The sequence below is a fragment of the Mytilus trossulus genome, chromosome 12 (genome assembly GCF_036588685.1).
Source record: "Mytilus trossulus isolate FHL-02 chromosome 12, PNRI_Mtr1.1.1.hap1, whole genome shotgun sequence".
Classification (NCBI taxonomy): domain Eukaryota; kingdom Metazoa; phylum Mollusca; class Bivalvia; order Mytilida; family Mytilidae; genus Mytilus; species Mytilus trossulus.
The window spans coordinates 42,816,569-42,835,641 of NC_086384.1; the positions used below are offsets into that span (position 1 = coordinate 42,816,569).

At 33.0% G+C, this 19,073-nt stretch overlaps 2 protein-coding genes across 6 annotated transcripts in view; one reads left to right on the top strand and one right to left on the bottom strand.

Annotated features, from left to right (window-relative positions):
- The window catches only part of LOC134692139 (OTU domain-containing protein 3-like), a 22,500-nt gene extending 20,780 nt beyond the window's left edge, over window positions 1–1,720 (bottom strand). Inside the window, exon 1 of one of the 4 annotated variants that reach the window (XM_063552570.1) lies at window positions 1,618–1,720. Coding sequence is in view for 1 of the 4 variants with exons in the window: in XM_063552568.1 (XP_063408638.1) it covers window positions 1,181–1,222 (42 nt within the window). In the remaining 3 variants the exon portion in view is untranslated. Of the gene's footprint in view, window positions 1–142; window positions 286–1,180; window positions 1,298–1,431 lie in introns of those variants that run through there. The other 3 variants (XM_063552569.1, XM_063552568.1, XM_063552571.1) reach the window with 3 other exon arrangements.
- The window catches only part of LOC134692138 (transmembrane and coiled-coil domain-containing protein 4-like), a 26,553-nt gene continuing 9,092 nt past the window's right edge, over window positions 1,613–19,073 (top strand). The window contains exons 1-8 of one of the 2 annotated variants that reach the window (XM_063552566.1): window positions 1,613–1,801; window positions 5,816–5,922; window positions 6,449–6,506; window positions 9,236–9,380; window positions 10,039–10,171; window positions 15,497–15,594; window positions 16,476–16,619; window positions 17,303–17,449. In XM_063552566.1, coding sequence (XP_063408636.1) covers window positions 1,769–1,801; window positions 5,816–5,922; window positions 6,449–6,506; window positions 9,236–9,380; window positions 10,039–10,171; window positions 15,497–15,594; window positions 16,476–16,619; window positions 17,303–17,449 — 865 coding nt within the window. In that variant the 5' untranslated portion in view covers window positions 1,613–1,768. The remainder of the gene's footprint in view (window positions 1,802–5,815; window positions 5,923–6,448; window positions 6,507–9,235; window positions 9,381–10,038; window positions 10,172–15,496; window positions 15,595–16,475; window positions 16,620–17,302; window positions 17,450–19,073) is intronic. The other variant, XM_063552567.1, reaches the window with a different exon arrangement.

Consider the following 19,073-nt stretch of genomic DNA (forward strand, 5'->3'; position numbering starts at 1 on the left):
ACATTTTTCCTTTTTTCATGTATAATTATAATTATTCAAAATAACCATTTATGATAAAAGTTTACTCAAAAGTCTTAATTCTAAAACACAGTAAATGGTATGAAGTTATGCAGCCTTCCTCTTACATTAATATTTGTCTTACCTGTGTTTATGTACATTTGTGACTATAAACTAAATGTATTTTTACTTCAAAGAATGAAAGGGTTAATCAGCTAATCAAATCAATAACCCACTAAGTGTTATTTTACATGTATCAATTAAATTTGGTTTGAATTGTTTACATTATCAGATTATAAACAAACTTAGACATGTCAAAATATCCTAAAGGTGTTGTTCTTACATGTACATGTACCATGTACTAAATTAATTAAAGACAATGATTATACAATGTATCTTATTTTACCACAAGGCGTACTATATATTAAGAAATGCATTTTCCCTTAATGAATTCAACTAATTCATTGATTAAATTTACCTAGCATTTTTTCAAATACATTTTTTGTAGTTCATATAATTATGATTATAAACTTGTGAAAAAATGTCATTTGAAATTCAAAGAGGCACGTAGGATTTACATATTTTATTATCATGATTATTAAGCAACATTTTATTGTGAAATGATTAATTTTATTTATATTCTTCAACTTCACAGAGTAAAAGAAACCAACAAATAAAGAATTTGCAATAAAGAAGTAAAAGTCAATTGAGACAAATTTAGAAGATGTATAAACATTGATAAACATGCATGATATATATATAACTAACTAAAATAGTGGTAATTATACACAAGCATCACAATGATGACAATGAATCAGTAAAACTATTTTATTTTAATTTTTCTTCTTCTTCTTTATGAAACGTTTTACGGTAGCACCACATATCATTAGTAAAAGCCATAACACGTAAGATGGTGCTGTGAATTTAACATTTGCCAGCATCTTCTGACTTCATCTCTAGTCCAAATAATTATGACGTCTTGAACATGTTGAAAGGTTATTCTAAATTTTTGCTTTGACGCCTCCCTGCGAAGTAAGGCAGGCGAAGTTAGGCGTCAAAGAAAAAAATAGAATTTAAAGATTTCAAGATGTCGCAAAATTTGGACTACATCTCATACTGGTCAGACATCAATTAATTGTATCAGTTGAACCTAGCTCTGTATCAAGCCTGGTACACATCTGACCTGTGGTACTAATAATCCTAAACTCCCAAGAAAACAATCCATGATTATAGAATAACAACAGTGAATAAAGAAATATTTAAAGAAATAACAAGCTAGACAGTGATTTACTGATAATAAGTGTATTTCTGAATATGGTCATTTGAAAATATAAATATTACTCACAGCTAAGTGACAGGTATAGTAATCCTGATTCACCGACCGGCTTCTTTAAATCATAGATTAAAATAAGCGATGAACTGTTAATAACTTACTGTATAATGAAAGTTTAATCAGGTGTGACTCAAAAATCACCTGTTGAAAAGTCAGGCTGTCAACACGTTCGTACTGAATGATTGGCATGCAGAATAAATGTACTTTTCCAATAAATCGCTTAAATATATATTTCCCAATTTGCAATTTTCTTAAAATAAGTTTCCATATGAAACTTTAAGAAATACCTATTTCACAAAGCATAGCAACCTGTCAAACCGCCTTGAGAGGAAATTGCGTCACGGTTGTTTCTCGAGACTTAACCTGTACGGCTCGAAAAGGCTAGAGAGGCTCGAACAACAGGAAATGTTGAGGATGTCAACATGAAAGTTGATAAAAATGTCAAAACATCAGATGACAGATAGTAATCAGGTTAGTTATGACACATAATCTTGCTCATACTACTTCCAAACTTGCTCATTTAAAAGTATTTATTTGTTCTGCTTCTAAATTTACAAATGACAAGATGTGTTATTTCTTTTAAAAACATATGGAGATGATTTAGCCGTGGGGTATTTTGCTTTTGCGACGTTTCGATCAGACAACAAACGAGTTAGGCAGTCGATTCGGCACTACTTTTTCGTGTTGTTAACATGTTCTTATATTTTAAGCCTTTTAAATTTGTTATGAATATAAGTTTGTTTTTTGAAAAAAATATTACTAAATTCTGTAACTGGAGAGCATGATTCTACTTTAGTCAAAATAATTATGACGTAAGGCGTCAAAGAAAAAAATATGATAGCCTTTCAAGATTTCATAATTATTTAGACTAGATTAATTCTACTTGCAAAATCACATGTCTCCACTAGAACTTGAATCCGGAACCCTTTAACCGACTGAGCTAAAGAAGTATTTCCTTAGCTCAACTGCTTACGCTGACTAAGTTACCTACCACATTTTCTTAGGGAAGCAACTTTGTCACAATACCAAAAGTTATTTTGTCATTTAAAGTTGATCTGAAACTAGAGGACACATGACTTTCTTATGGCAACATGATTATAATTAAATTATATTCATCACATGTAAGGTACATTATTGTTCACTGCAATTCTCACAATTAATTTGAATCAGCAGTATTTGGGATTCCATTCATGCTTCAAGGTTGGAACTTCAACAGGTTACTCAAGCAGCTTGTGTCAATCATTAAAAGTGGAAGTGGTGGCGGAACCAGATTTTTTCATAAGGCATAGGGGTTCTTACTACCTAAGAGGTGGCCAGCTTCAGTTATGCTTCAGTGATTCCCTATATAATCAACCAAATTTTTCCCACAAAAGAGGGGGGGGGGGGCGCTACCCCTGCCCCCTAAATTTATCTCTGAGTGTAAATATAAATTTATCAGTCTGAAACTGTTGTTTTACAATTATCAAAATTAAAGCATCTAATAAATTTACAGCAGATACATGATAAAAAAAAAATGAAAATAAACATGATACAATATATAATCATAATTATTATGATGAAAACAACAATTACCTTCCTCATTTAATATATCATTTCTTGTTGGATAGTCATATACTGTTGAAAACAAGTATACAAATGTAGGTAGACCATATAATAAAATTCATTAATGTGTAGCTGTCAGTAACTGCGAGTACTCTCAAATCATATTTTCTTGTTAATTCGACCTGTTGATACTGTTTATAATGCTTTTTTGTCATTTTTTTTATTTATATGGATCTTGTCTGTATACCAGCTTGGATTATTTGTAATATCTTCAATTTTTCATTTATTCTTACAACATTTGTATAAACTCAAGATTATAAAAAAACGTTTTTTTTCTAAAGTGAACATTGATTGGTTAAATATTTCTCAGTGTGTTTGAATTTGTTTGTTAGCCTTTTGGTCATGAATGTTTGTCTCTAATATTTAATTAACTGTGCATTTGTATTCAGATATCGCAGATCAAATTTATTCCTTCATTGTGTAATCATACGTTTTTTGATTGAGTTAAGTCTGCCAATTGATATTTTATCGTATGTTTTTCTATGTTGTGATGTTATGCTATTGTTTCAGAAAAAGGGAGAAGGTTTGGGCCCATTAAAACGTTTAATCCCGCTGCAAATGTTTGCACCTGTCCTTAGTCAGGAATCTGATGTACAGTAGTTGTCGTTTGTTTATGTAATATATACGTGTTTCTCGTTTCTCGTTTTGTTTATATAGATTAGACCGTTGGTTTTCCCGTTTGAATGGTTTAACACTAGTAATTTTGGGGCCCTTTATAGCTTGTTGTTCGGTGTGAGCCAAGGCTCCGTGTTGAAGGCCGTATTTCAACCTATAATGGTTTAATTTTTAAATTGTTATTTGGATGGAGAGTTGTCTCATTGGCACTCACACCACATCTTCCTATATCTAATCAATGTCTCATTGTCGGGTCACTCTCAGACAAATGTCAGAGTACACATGTATGATTGAAATTATATTTTTCTCTTTATTTGTTTCTAAATATATTATACTTGTATCCCTTCAAAACAATATATATATACTTTACAAAGTATGGCCAGAAAGTCTGTCACTGGTAGTGTGGCCAAAACTTCTTGCATCTAGCTATTTTCCAGAATTTTCCCCTCTCAAAATAGCCTACTATGTACGTATACATCATGTGTATATTTGTATATGTAAATGAAAGATACTGGAATTTTCAGACAATTCAGTTTTCAGACCCATGAAACCTTATGAATTTGCAGATTTTTTTCAGTTTCAAAAACATTAATAACTATTCAAAACTTATTAAAGTGGATTGCTCTAAAAAAAAAAAATCATTCCCAAACACCGGAGTCTCACTTGATACGGCCCATTCAGTAACACAGTTTCAATCTCATTTAATTTTCGTTGTTAGATATGTAATTGTCCATGCCATTCAATACAGATCACACAAGGGGAAGACAAGTTCTCAAAAATCTTTCCCAACTTTATTAGTTTTGGCACCTTTAATTCTGCCATGTCTGCAGCTGTAATGAAACAAATGGGTGGTGAAATCCCATTAAGTTTGAAACATAAAATGCATTTGAATTTCATATATTTCATGTATATTGTATATCTTTGCATTGACAATTTTCCAAATCATCACTGTACATGCTTGTCTGCGCTTAGAGAAAATTAAGCCAAAGAGTCCACATAAACCTTGAAATTTCAGGAATTTTATCAAAGTCTGAATGATTTCTTCTTGGATATTGAACTGCATATTGACAGTTGGGATGCAGACTCTTTATGGAATAGCCCTTTTAACCAAAAGTGTGCAGTCAGTCTTCTTTGCACAATCACTCTCAATTACCAATGTCAATGAATGTATTCAACATGTTTTAAAAGTGCATGCAACAAGGTTAGATAAGACAGTGTTAAAAATGTTGTAGTACCAACATGTACATGTATATTCGTTATCTCTCATACTACAGTCATGACAGTCTGCCCTGCAATCAAATCCTGAAATCAAATGTGTCTAGAGTTATCTCCCATATAAAAGTTTGCTGTACTATCACATGACTATGGTGGCAGAAACCAGTTATTTTACAATAAATCTTTAGAATTTCATGGATTTATGATTTTATTTTTTTGAAAATTCATTCAAGCTTATATACAAATAAAATGTATGGTTTCAAAGAACTAAGATGTGTGCATGCTTATGTAAATATATAGAAAACCTTTAAATGTGGGTGTCTGTCCAGCATGGAGATTTAAAAATTTATAAATGCATTGCAAATAAGGCAAAAAATGTGATGCTCTGATACCAATAATCTAATTCTCACCTGCAGAATCCTGCTAAAAGCCGACAAGAATTTTAGGCAAAATTCAAGAGATAAAGGATATTCAGTGAATAAGAGCCTTGTCTGAACCTATCCTTACCATCAAAATCTCAAGATATTTTTGTTTACATAAAAATTAATTTTTTCCCCACTTTGATTGGATGCCGTCAAGTGAGGAGACCACCATTTTGACTTCTGATTTGACCCATATGTGAAGGAAACCCCCAACCTGTGTATGCAACTACTTACTTGTGTAGTAGACTGTACAATAGCCTAGAATTTACATTCATTTATTTTTTCAGTCCACATGATGCCATTACATTGTATATACCTCAATGCTTAACTATAACAAAATTTCTGCGTGGGACACATGTTCTGGTACACCAAAACCGGTACCTGCCACCTATCAAATACTGTAATTAAATATGTCTAGAGTTATCTCTCATATTACAGTTTGCTGTACTAATACTGTAATTAAATGTATCCGAGTTATCTCCCATATTACACATGTAAGACCTGTGTGTTATTATGAATGGTCATCCTGATTTTCCCTTTTCAATTTTATTAGTTTCTCTGTTCTATCTTTTTATGAATGACTATTAGTATTCCATATTTTTCAAGTATACACATTTATTTTTTTATTTAGCAGGAAGTTGTCTGCCTTCCCAGCAAACTGACAGATGTGGGGACATTTTCCTATTCGTGCCTTTGTGGAGTCTCACTACTTCAGCTGTTCAATGATGAATGGAACAGGTAGAAATAAAGATATAAGACAGGACATACATGTAGAATAAATTTCAAAAATTAAAGAATAGAGAAAATTGGCATCAACTTACATGACTTAAAAAGAAAAAATGGCAAAAATGAAAGAATAGAGAAAATTGGCAACAAAAAAAGAATAAAGAATAAACATGATAAATGGCAAAAATGAAAGAATAGAGAAAATGGGCAACAAAAAAAGAAAAAATGAAAGAATATAGAAAATTGGCAACAAAAAAAGAATAAATGGCAAAAATGAAGGAATAGAAAAAATTGGCAGCAAAAATGAAAGAATAGAGAAAATGAAAGAGAAGAGATTATTGGCACTCAAATAAAATGAGAAAAAAAATAGCAAATTAAGAAAATGCAAAAATAAAGAACCCGAAATTTCCAGACATGCACAAAAATGCTTGTTCAAAGACAATATATTGTAAATTTACTTTTTTACTAGTTAACTGACCTCCTTTATTACTAGTGTCAAAAAAATACATGTATTATGAAGTTGTCTTTTAATTTTCAGAGAATTCAAGAAAGCTGCCATAGAATCTATCTTGGCTCATTTACGGTTACCGTCGCAAGTAAGTGTATACAATGATAACACTATGTAAGACTTGTGATAAGAGGACTATAATTCCTGTTTAAACAAATTACAAAATAGAAATAAGGTTTGCTTGTGAAACTTATTTCCACCACATTCACCAAAGACTAAAGGATATAGCTAAATATCAATAACTAAAAGTTATCCTACAGTTTTCAACAATGAGCAAAACCTGAACAATGTAATAACCTATAAAACTTGTTACAATTTTAAGGGAGACAACTTATACTTAATCCGGAATACAAGAATTAAATTTATACAGATATAGAATTGCAAAGCAATTGCATTCAAGACAGCAGCTGAGCACCACAACAAAGTTTTTAAAAGAGAGATTTAGTGTACATAGGATAAGCACAGTTTTAAATTGGTTCATGTCTTGGCAAACAGGGAATATTTAAATAAAATGACAAGAAAAAAAAAACCCCAAAAATAGAGTTTTTAAGGGGACTACTAGCTTAAGTCATTTATAACGAACAAGATTGTACTTATTTTAAGAAGCTGTCTCAGCCTAAACCAAGCAAAATATGTGAAATATGGTCCAGAAGCAGTATCAAAGAAATTTTATGTTTGATATGTTCCAAGAATCTTCACATCAACACGATCAAGAGGATATAAAAACCACATTTTTATTCATTAGTGTTGGTTCTATTTTTAGAAACAGGTAATTTGCATAAAATGCACCGCGAGTCAATAAAAGATGTTAATTCACTATGAATACATGCCTCTATATGATAGTTTTTTTATACTGAATACAGTTTTTAAACTTAAATAACGAAATACATCATCATAAAAAGGGGTTTATAATGAATGTTATTGATGCAAAAGAAGTCCCCTCATGAAATGTATTTTTCCACACTGTATATATATTTCCCGTGAAATTGAAGATTTTTTGGTCGTATATTGGAATGTTGTTGGCGTCGTCGTCGTTGTGGTCGTCTGAAGACATTTAGTTTTCGCACTATAACTTTAGTATTAGTGAATAGAAATATATGACATTTTAACACAAGGTTTATGATCACAAAAGGAAGGTTGGGATTGATTTTTGTCGAGCCTTCGACTTTAGTCGAAAAAGCGAGACATAGCGATCCTACATTCCGTCGGCGTCGTCGGCGGCGGCGTCCACAAATATTCACTCTGTGGTTAAAGTTTTTGAAATTTTAATAACTTTCTTAAACTATCCTTGAATTGTATGAAACTTGGACAGAAGCTTGTTTATGTTCATAAGATAGTATCCAGAAGTAAATTTTGTAAAAATAAAATTCCTTTTTTTTCGTATTTTACTTATAAATGGACTTAGTTTTTTCTGCCAGGAAACATTACATTCACTCTGTGGTTAAAGTTTTTAAAATTTTAATAACTTTCTTAAACTATCCTGGAAATGTACAAAACTTGGCCAGAAGCATGTTTATGATCAGGAGATAGTATCCAGAAGTAAATTTTGTAAAAATAAAATTCCATTTTTTCCGTATTTTACTTATAAATGGACTTAGTTTTTTCTGCCAGGAAACATTACATTCACTCTGTGGTTAAAGTTTTTAAAATGTTAATATCTTTCTTAAACTATCCTGGAATTGTAAGAAACTTGGCCAGAAGCTTGTTTATGATCAGAAGATAGATCCAGAAGTAAATTTTGTAAAAATAAAATTCCATTTTTCCCGTATTTTACTTATACATGTAAATGGACTTAGTTTTTCTACAGTTAACATTACATACAGTCTGCAGTTAAAGTATTTAAAACATTTTTAAGATTCTTAAACTAGCCTGGATTTTTACAAAACTTGGACAGAAGCTTCTGACAATCAAAAGATAGTATCGAGAGGAATAATTTTATTGCTTTTTTTCATCATTTTTGATGAGTGTGTGATTTACAGCAAAAGTAGGCGAGACACTGGGTTCCGCGGAACCCTTACAAATTTTTGAAGTTTTGGTCCCAACAGTTTAGGAATTAGGGGCCAAAAGGGTCCAAAATTAAACTTTGTTTGATTTCATCAAAAATGAATTATTGGGGTTCTTTGATATGCCAAATCTAACCATGTATTTAGATTCTTAATTTTTGGTCCTGTTTTCAAATTGGTCTACATTAAGGTCCAAAGGGTCCAAAATTAAACTCTTGGGGTTCTTTGATATGCTGAATCTAAACATGTACTTAGATTTTTGATTATGGGCCCAGTTTTCAAGTTGCTTTAAATCGGGGTGCAAAATTAAAGTTTGTTTGATTTTAACAAAATGTGAGTATATGGGGTTTTTCAGTATGCTGAATCTAACCATGTATTTAGATTTTTAATATTTGGGCCCGGTTATCAAATTGGTTCACATTGAGGTTTAAAGGGTTTAAAATTGAACATTATTTGATTTCATCAAAAATTGAATTCTTGGGGTTCTATGATACAAATGTATGCTGAATCTAACCATGTATTTAGATTTTGGATATTGGACCATAACAGGTAAATGTCCAATTTGAAATTTTTAAGTTTTTAAGTTTAAGTTCTTAGACCACATTCATTCTGTGTCAGAAAACTATGTTGTGTCAACTATTTAATCACAATCCAAATTCAGAGCTATATCTAGCTTAAATCTTGTGTCCATACTTGCCCAACTGTTCAGGGTTCGACCTCTGTGGTCGTATAAAGCTGTGCTCTGCAGAGCATCTGTTTTTTTTCTCTCTGCATAATTTGCATGGTCAGATGTTATTATTGATATTTTTAACAGGCATGTGAGTCAGTGAAAGCTATCACAGAGGGAGAAGGAGTTGATGATCCTAAACCATATGCAGATATTCTTCTGACTGAGTCCTGTTTAAATGGCAGTGGTGTACCTGTTGTTACTGACCTGGTAACCTTCTCCTTACTCACTGGTATGTACCAGTTCAATAAGCTGTCTATATATTCAATATATGTTATCTTGATTTTCTGCTAGGCATTTATAGTATGATTTTAGTAATGGTATTCTTGAAAAGACTTAAAGTACTTTTTAGAAGTGTCCCTTTTAACAAATACAGTATGTTTAAACTAAGATATATTTGTTCCTTTGGCGTTTTAATGATAAAATGGAAAGAAAACAAAAAATCCAGATTCAATATAAAAATAAGCTGATTAACAATGAAACAACTGACTACCAGAGCTTATCAGTCCAAATACGTGTGCAGCTTAAGGCATTGTACAGCCTTTCAACGATGAGCTAATCCCATACAGCATAGCAATTAAGCTACATGTGTATGAAAGACCCTAAAAATACAAAGGTTAAACATAAAAAAAACCATCCTAGTTTATTTTAAAAAAAATATAAAGATTAAAATATGATTGACATATGAAGTATATTAAAATTTAGGACTGAACACCACAATTATAAATGTACAGCCTTCAACAATAAGCAAATCAGCTCCATCAGAGATCAAATGACTTAAAACTTTACAGCTATAGGTCACCGTACTGTTTTCACCAATAAGCTAAACCCCTGCTATATACTTTACATATGCTAAATATTTTAATTCTAATGTTGATTTGCTTTTTTAGGGCGATATGATTCAAGAATGAGAACATTGATAAAACATGTGGCCTGGCATTTGAGAGTTAGCTGGGATCATATAGAGGAAATAGAAACTGTATTGGCAGAAACATTAGAAGCAAAGCAATATGAAATATCAGAGTATGTATTCAAATTAGATAGACTGATTGCTTGTTGGCATATAGTATTCAGTGGAGACTTTAATAGTTTTACATAGAGTTAAGTCTTCATTTGTACCCATTTAACATGTTGAAACCAAGTACTGCAGAAACATTGCCTGTGTTGTAATAATTTAGTTGATTGAGACAAAATAGTATTTCAACTTTATAGTGTACATGTAGGTCTTTGAAAATGTAATTCACTATGCATATATTAAACAACCCTATAGATAGAATTTGACACTCCTTATTTTCTTAAGGTGGTACCCAACACCTTGACTAAAATTTATTTGGCTCGTTTAATTTTCATAAATTTTTTACAAAATACTTACTTTGACCCTTTGACAAAAATATAAAAATTTCAAAAATTTGAACCAACCGTTTTATCAGAAAAATTACACTGGTTATATAGCAGTTTGACAAACACTAATTTTGATCATTGAGAAGCTTAATATTCTATTAACAACATAACGTAATTAAAACTTTTAGCTGATTTTATAGAGTTATCTCCCTGTAGTGTTAGGTACCACCTTAAGTGTCAAACATTGAGGGGAAAACTATATTCTTGATATTGACTTGAAAAGTATTCTGTAATAGGTTCAGGGGCTGATTCAGCCCTTTTAAAAGGGGATGTTCCCAACTCAGGATAAAGGGAGGAGGGGTAGTTCCAAATATATGTCCCCATTCAAATGCATCTCGTCAAAAAATGGGGGGGGGGGGGTCCAACCCCATGCACCCCTGGATCCACGACTGAGATAATAGGTGAGCATTTTGTTTATTTGGCATACCAGTATATAAAGCAACAGCTCATTGTGTAATAATATATATTAAAAGTATTACTACTCAAGGTTGCTTATATTATACAATGTTATAATACCTGTATATTTTTTGTTTACTTTCTGTCAAAGGAAGCGCAAGAGGTAAGATTAATGTTGTAAACAAATTGAAACAAAATGGTAATTGTTTTATCATTTTAGTAGTTAAGGACTATAGTTAGTTTCAAAGCATATGTTTAATTATCAAATAAATTGGTTGAATATCAATTGTTAAGTGAGTTGTTTATAAATGACAACATTTTGAAGTAAACTTTTAAAAAACAATGATAAAGAGTGCTATAAATTCTGAATCGAGAACTGCCATAGAAATGGTTAGGTGAAACAATTTTGATTTAAGATCATGTTATTGTTGTTGGGTAGAGTAAACCAACACATTAAAGTCATATGAAACCTCAAATTAAACAAAATGGATAGTTTTTATATTAAACTTATGTACATATACTTTTTTCTGAAGAAAATTCTTTAATTTGTCCATATTTAGAAAAAGATGACTTTTTTTAATTGTTTGCTTCCAGGAAGCAATTTGCCGACATATTTTACGTTTGCAAAGTGACTTTAGCGTGACCCCCTTGTAAAAATCAGGTGTCACAATACACATCGATCTGTCACTGCAATAAACTATTATCTTATTGTTCATGTTATACAGGTGCTACATATCCATGCTTCTTTTTTTGTTGTTGATTGTTTACTATAAGGTGACAATCGGTAAACAACGGCTTGAAAACACGACAATGTATTGGCCTCCATATTTTTTCACTTCAAAACAGAAAGAAAAAAAAATTGACGATTATACGATATGTTTGCGTAAAAAATGATAAATTCTTGCACAGAAGACTAAGTTTATGATATATACATGCATTGGTTCAAGAATTGGATAAGCATTATTTTTCACCAGTCACTCGTTTCATATGACTTTAAGTTGAAATAATGTTTCCACATGTTCCATAGTTATATTATGACATTACATTTTGTAACCACAATTTGTACTTCAGAAACTTTATAATTAAAGTGCTCAATTATCATGAATTCACTACCCATGTTGTGATGTTAATTACAAATAAATTACCTATGGCAGCTATGGATCATTGTACTAAATGTATATATAGAATAATAGGTAGTTTCGTTTTAGATACTGACTATATCATGTGGAATATCTAGACGAGCCCGTAAGGCTAACGGGCTCGTCTAGATATTCCACATGATATAGTCAGTATCAAAAACGAAACTACCTATTATTCTGTTTATCGGTACAATGTAATTATGACGTCACACAATGTATTGCCTATTATTTTCAGTGAAACAGCCAGTACGTTGATACTCTAAAATATTAGGCAGTAAGATCAAAGGGAAAATATACGAATTACCGATAATACAATGTATTATATCTTCATTGTATGTTTTTTTGGTGGATATTTGTCTCATTGGCAATCCTACCACATCTCCTAATTTTCATATTGTTCAGATTTTAATACCTTTTTGTGTTGTTTTTTTACTGATCATGATTTTCATATATTTATTTTAGATATACATATACACTTTCCTTTATATTTATAAGTTTTCTTGTTGTACAATGTACCTGTATTCTTATATTTACAGAAAATGTAGATATAATTTATGTTATTAATTAACCCTTTCATGCCGAATGTATCCTTTTGGCACACCCACGCGCATGCCGAATGTATCCTTTTGGCACACTGGTGTAGATGCCCAATGTATCCTTAAGGATACATAGATTTTTATTTTTAGACGGTCACAGTGCAAACAGTAAAATCAACTTTTAAACATGTTTCTTGGCCCCGTTGCTCCATGGATGTTATGATAAACACCAAATGCATCGATATTTTAGTATCGGGCGTAAAAACACTGCTAAAATATGTTTTTTCAAAGATTGTTGAGAAAAAAAAACCTCCATTGTGAAAAACAAAATGGGGGAATCATAAACAATCGTGGTCAGGAGTTTCATTTCGAGTTGAAACATTTAGAAAACTTAACCTGCGGTCATGAAAGTCGTTTAACTTGTACAAAAGTAGTGATTGTACTTATATTTTGGAGTTGTGAGAAGGATGTTTGCTTTCATGTTTATTGTAAATTTTCTTGAATATTTTGTATCTCCTTCAAGCTTTTCCCAGGCCATGAATTAAACAAATTTGTTTCAAAAATGGCACTTGATGTTGGGTTTCTGAACAATAGCTTAACATTTTTTTAACATTTTGGAATGTAGTTTTTTAGCTCACCTGGCCCGAAGGGCCAAGTGAGCTTTTCTCATCATTTGGCGTCCGTCGTCTGTCGTCCGTCGTCGTCGTCGTCTGTCATCGTCGTCGTCCGTCGTCGTTAACTTTTACAAAAATCTTCTCCTCTGAAACTACTGGGCCAAATTAAATCAAACTTGGCCATAATCATCATTGGGGTATCTAGTTTAAAAAATGTGTGGCGTGACCCGCCAAACCAACCAAGATGGCTGTCATGGCTAAAAATAGAACATAGGGGTAAAATGCAGATTTTGGCTTATAACTCAAAAACCAAAGCATTTAGAGCAAATCTGACATGGATTAAAATTGTTAATCAGGTTAAGATCTATCTGCCCTGAAATTTTCAGATGAATCGGACAACCTGTTGTTGGGTTGCTGCTCCTGAATTTGTAATTTTAATGAAATTTTGCTGTTTTTGTTTTTTTCTCTTGAATATTATTATAGATAGAGATAAACTGTAAACAGCAATAATGTTCAGCAAAGTAAGATTTACAAATAAGTCAACATGACCAAAATGGTCAGTTGATCCCTTTAGGAGTTATTGCCCTTTAAAGTCAATTTTTAACCATTTTTGTAAATTTTAGTGATCTTTTACAAAAATCTTCTCCTCTGAAACTGCGGGGCCAAATTTATCCAAACTTGGCCACAATCATCTTTGAGGTATGTAGTTTAAAAAATGTGTGGCGTGACCCGCCAAACCAACCAAGAAGGCCGCCATGGCTAAAAATAGAACATATGGGGTAAAACACAGTTTTTGGCTTATAACTCAAAAACCAAAGCATTTAGAGCAAATTTGACAGTTGTTAAAATGTTTATCTGGTCAAAATCTATCTGCCCTGAAATTTTCAGATGAATCAGAGAACCTGTTGTGGGGTTGCTGTCCCTGAATTGGTAATTTTAAGGAAATTTTGCTGTTTTTGGTTATTATCTTGAATACTATAATAGATAGAGATAAACTGTAAACAGCAAAATTGTTCAGCAAAGTAAGATCTACAAACAAGTCAACTTGACCAAAATGGTCAATTGACCCTCCAAGGAGTTATAGCCCTTTTCAGTCAATTTTTAAAAAAAAATCCTAAAATTTGTAAATTTTCACTTACATTTCCTCTGAAGCTATTGGACCAAGTTCATTATAGATAGAGATAATTGTAAGCAGCAAGAATGTTTAGAAAAGAAAGATCTGCAAACACATCCCGATCACCAAAACACAATTTTGTCATAAATCCATCAGTCTCCATTGTTAAATATTCACATAGACCAAGGTGAGCGACACAGGCTCTTTGGAGCCTCTAGTTTTATGACAAAATAGAGATTAGGTTTAGTTTTAACAAATTTTCACTTTTGCTTATCAGCAGTTATAGTTCTTTATTGCTTAAGATAATAAGAAAAGACACTAATTCAAGAATGCACATTCACAACTTCTTTTTTACAAACTTTGTTGAATCAGGATTAATAAAACTGTGTTTTCAAGTGTGTTCTTACTATTTAAAGTTCAAACATCTTTTATCTAATTTTTCCCCCTTATTCATTTTTGAAAATTTGAAAAAAAGGGAGAAATAGCTGAAACCCCGGCGGGACAGCTACACTTATTTTTAACCTGTAAATTCACCATGAAATCTGTACTGATACCATATATAAGACTGAATTGTGCCTTGTTTATAAGGTAACATATTGTAAAATTTTTGGGTAGAAGGAATTAAGGGACGACATCAAAAGATCGATGTAGGATAAAAAACTTAAATCAAATAGTTTGGGGGTTGGGGGGTCAACATTGCTGCAAGTTTTGTTAATCTAAATTGGATTTTACATATATCCCTATTGGTCAATCAATTTTTCCAAAATTAAGTTAAGAGGGGGGGTGTGGGGGTCAGTGAAAAAACTATGTGAATTAAGTTTTTTATCCTTCATTGAACTTTTGATGTCGTCCCTAAGATATTGAATATTCGTTTATGATTTTGTTTGGAAAAAATTATCTTCACCCAATTTTAGAATGTGAAGCAAAACAAACTTAAAGAAAAACCATCATGTCCAATTATTTGAACTCTGGTGGCTGCAATCATACCACTTCTTCATATTTCTATGTCCAAGAAAACCCAAATTAATATACAAGTCCTGTCCTAGCTTTCCATAAATACTAATCAAAATCCTGTAAAATTGAAGCAGGAATTTATGATTAAGTGTATTTTTCTGTTGCAAAATAATGTTCTTTTTTGAAATTTTCAGAGAGGAAGAAACTGAAAAGAAAAAGAAATCCAGAAACTCAAAAATAAAAAGATATGCTTTGATTGGCATAGCAACAGTTAGTGGTGGTGCTTTAATAGGTAAGTTTTTAAGGCTGTATAGATATACAGTGGGAAGTTCACAAGTGACATTGCCTACATTTACGTCATATGGTGATTGAAGTCACATGACAGATTCAACTAACTACCATATCCCGGAAATGCCACAATTGTGCTTGGATACTGACATTATTTATAAGAAAGCGTTATTTAAACTCACATTTAATAAAGTTAGAAATTATTAAGAAAATAAGGTTCTAACTCCCTCAGGAAAATTGACATTAGATAGATTTAGTTATTCTTTTTAGGTCTTTTTTTATCATATATTTAGCTCCTCACTTATTTAAGCTCTATGAGGTTTAAGCGTTGCTTCAGATGCACCAAATTTATAAAGTGTTTATATCACTGTAATGATATTAATAACATTATTCAAAACATATACCCCCCAAGGGTGACTGGGGAATAGAAATATGGTCACTTGGTCTTCTCCCGACCGGCAGTAAAACGCTTGCCAAAGTGGGGCTTCCGTTTGACTGTGCCGGATGTATTAAGTACGCAGTCATGTCCGATCAGAATGGAGACGTTAAATCTGATGTCTTGTGTAAAGAGAGTGCCACGCTCTTTGTACATTAAGAACCCTTGCAACAACTCTTTGAGGGGTCCGTAGGTGGCCTGTTGCACGGCAAAATTTCTGTCCCTATCCAATATACCCTCATTTTCCAGTGGCAGTCCAAATTTCCCTGGCCATCACATTCCAGATGACCTAGATATTATGACAAGACCTTTCTATTGTATATATTGTTAACTTGTTCTCATCCTGAATATGCATGAAATATTTGCCACTGGACGTTAAGCAACCAACAATCAATCAATCAAAACATATAAGATTTGAAATAGTTTCATGTTGTGTGATTTATCTACAGGTTTGACTGGAGGACTAGCAGCTCCCCTTGTAGCAGCAGGGGCATCTGCCATCATTGGAGGGGCCGGAGCAGCAGCATTGGGTACAACTGCAGGTGTGGCCATCATTGGCTCCCTATTTGGTGTTGCAGGGGCTGGACTTGCAGGTATGGTCAGTCATTTAAGGAGAATTGTTTTTGCAAAATTTCTGCAATCCACTAATAAATATGCCACCATTGATTAACAGAAACCTTTGGCTTTTTTCTGCTCTTTGGTTGGGTTGTTGTCTTTTTGACACATTCCCTGTTTCCATTCTCAATTTAAAATTCTATAAATGTAGACTTCGTATGAATTCAATTGAGATTTGGTTAGAATTGTAAAGCATTAACGATCAAAGTCATGTTGTCTGGAATACTAAATCTAAATGACAGTTGATATTGAAAGGAAGTATCAAAGCTGATCTTCATTGAATACAACATTGTGTAAATACTTTATAAAGATCAGTTTTATGAGTTATTACAGTTATTACAATACATGCCTTGACAGACAGACTTATGGAAAGATAATAGTTTACTGAGTTTTATAAATTCCTTGAGAACTAAACTAGATCTTCTTAGATAATAACTGACTGCTTTAGTATAACCACCTTCCTTGTACTAATCATCTATTCCTTGACTATTTTTTTCCACAATTTTAAGAAAAGAAATGTCAAGAAATCTTTATATGTATTATGTATTTTTTCATGTTTTTACAAAGCTTATCTCAGTAAGCTATATCTTATGACACATTCTCATATCTTTTCGCTTATCTTACATACCGGTATATAAGTTTATCACATGACTTTTAACAGGTCACAAAATGCGTAAAAGATTTGGTGCTATAGAAGAGTTTCGCTTTGAGCCAATGATATCTGGTGGAGCCTTACAGAGAGCTTCTATGGCTAAACAGTTACATGTTACTATAGCTGTCACTGGCTGGCTGTCTAACACAATGAGAGGTGAGGGTCACTAATATAAGCCAATGATATCTTGTGGAGCCTTACAGAGGGCTTCTATGGCTAAACAGTTACATGTTACTATAGCTATCACTGGCTGGCTGTCTCACACAATGAAAGGTAAGTGTCGCTAAGCCAATGATATCTGGTGGAGCCTTACAGAGAGCTTCTATAGCTAAACAGTTAAATGTTACTATAGCTGTCACTGGCTGGCTGTCGCACACAATGAGAGGTAAGGGTCACTAATATAAGCCAATGATATCTGGTGGTGCCTTACAGAGGGCTTCTATGGCTAAACAGTTACATGTTACCATTGCTGTCACTGGCTGGCTGTCTCACACAATGAGAGGTGAGGGTCACTAAGCCAATGATATCTAGTGGTGCCTTACAGAGGGCTTCTATGGCTAAACAGTTAGATGTTACTATTGCTGTCACTGGCTGGCTGTCTCACACAATGAGAGGTGAGGGTCACTAAGCCAATGATATCTAGTGGTGCCTTACAGAGGGCTTCTATGGCTAAACAGTTACATGTTACTATAGCTGTCACTGGCTGGCTGTCTAACACAAAGAGAGGTGAGGGTCACTAAGCCAATGATATCTGGTGGAGCCTTACAGAGGGCTTCTATGGCTAAACAGTTACATGTTACTATAGCTGTGACTGGCTGGCTGTCTAACACAATGAGAGGTAAGGGTCACTAAGCCAATGATATCTAGTGGTGCCTTACAGAGGGCTTCTATGGCTAAACAGTTACATGTTATTATAGCTGTCACTGGCTGGCTGTCTCACACAATGAGAGGTAAGGGTCACTAAGCCAATGATATCTAGTGGTGCCTTACAGAGGGCTTCTATAGCTAAACAGTTACATGTTACCATAGCTGTCACTGGCTGGCTGTCTCACACAATGAGAGGTAAGGGTCACTTAGCCAATGATATCTGGCGGAGCCTTACAGAGAGCTTCTATGGCTAAACAGTTACATGTTACTATAGCTGTCACTCACTTCCTGTTTTACTTCTTGTATGAACGATCCTCCTTACGTAGGAGCACTTAACAAATGTACAAGTTTGTTAACATGAACATCAAAATGATTTGCTTTGCTTCATGGTATGATAATTTGATAAAAAAAATCTGACTGGAACCAACATCAAGAACATATTAATTTCTGAATAAGGTTTAAATACAATTAATGTTCTCCAGCTGAGCCTATAGCTAGCAATATTCAAGGTAATTTATACAAAGTATCCTTACAATCCCGGTTATTGCGCTAAAGTGCCCTTTCAGAAAACTAGCACCCTTCTGCCCTGAGATTTAAGCTGGAACACTGTTAGTAAGTATATACTAAATAATTTTCAGTTTTGTTTTATTTTAGTATAAATATTAGTGGGCTCCTAAAATTTTAAGCGGGCCCCTGAAAAAAATATCTTAGGGGCCCAGCTGGCTCCTAGAGAAAAACAGTTAAGTTTAGTCCCTGCACTGGCTGGCTGTCTAACACAATGAGAGGTAAGGGTCACTAATATAAGCCAATGATATCTAGTGGTGCCTTACAGAGGGCTTCTATAGCTAAACAGTTACATGTTACTATTGCTGTCACTGGCTGGCTGTCTAACACAATGAGAGGTAAGGGTCAC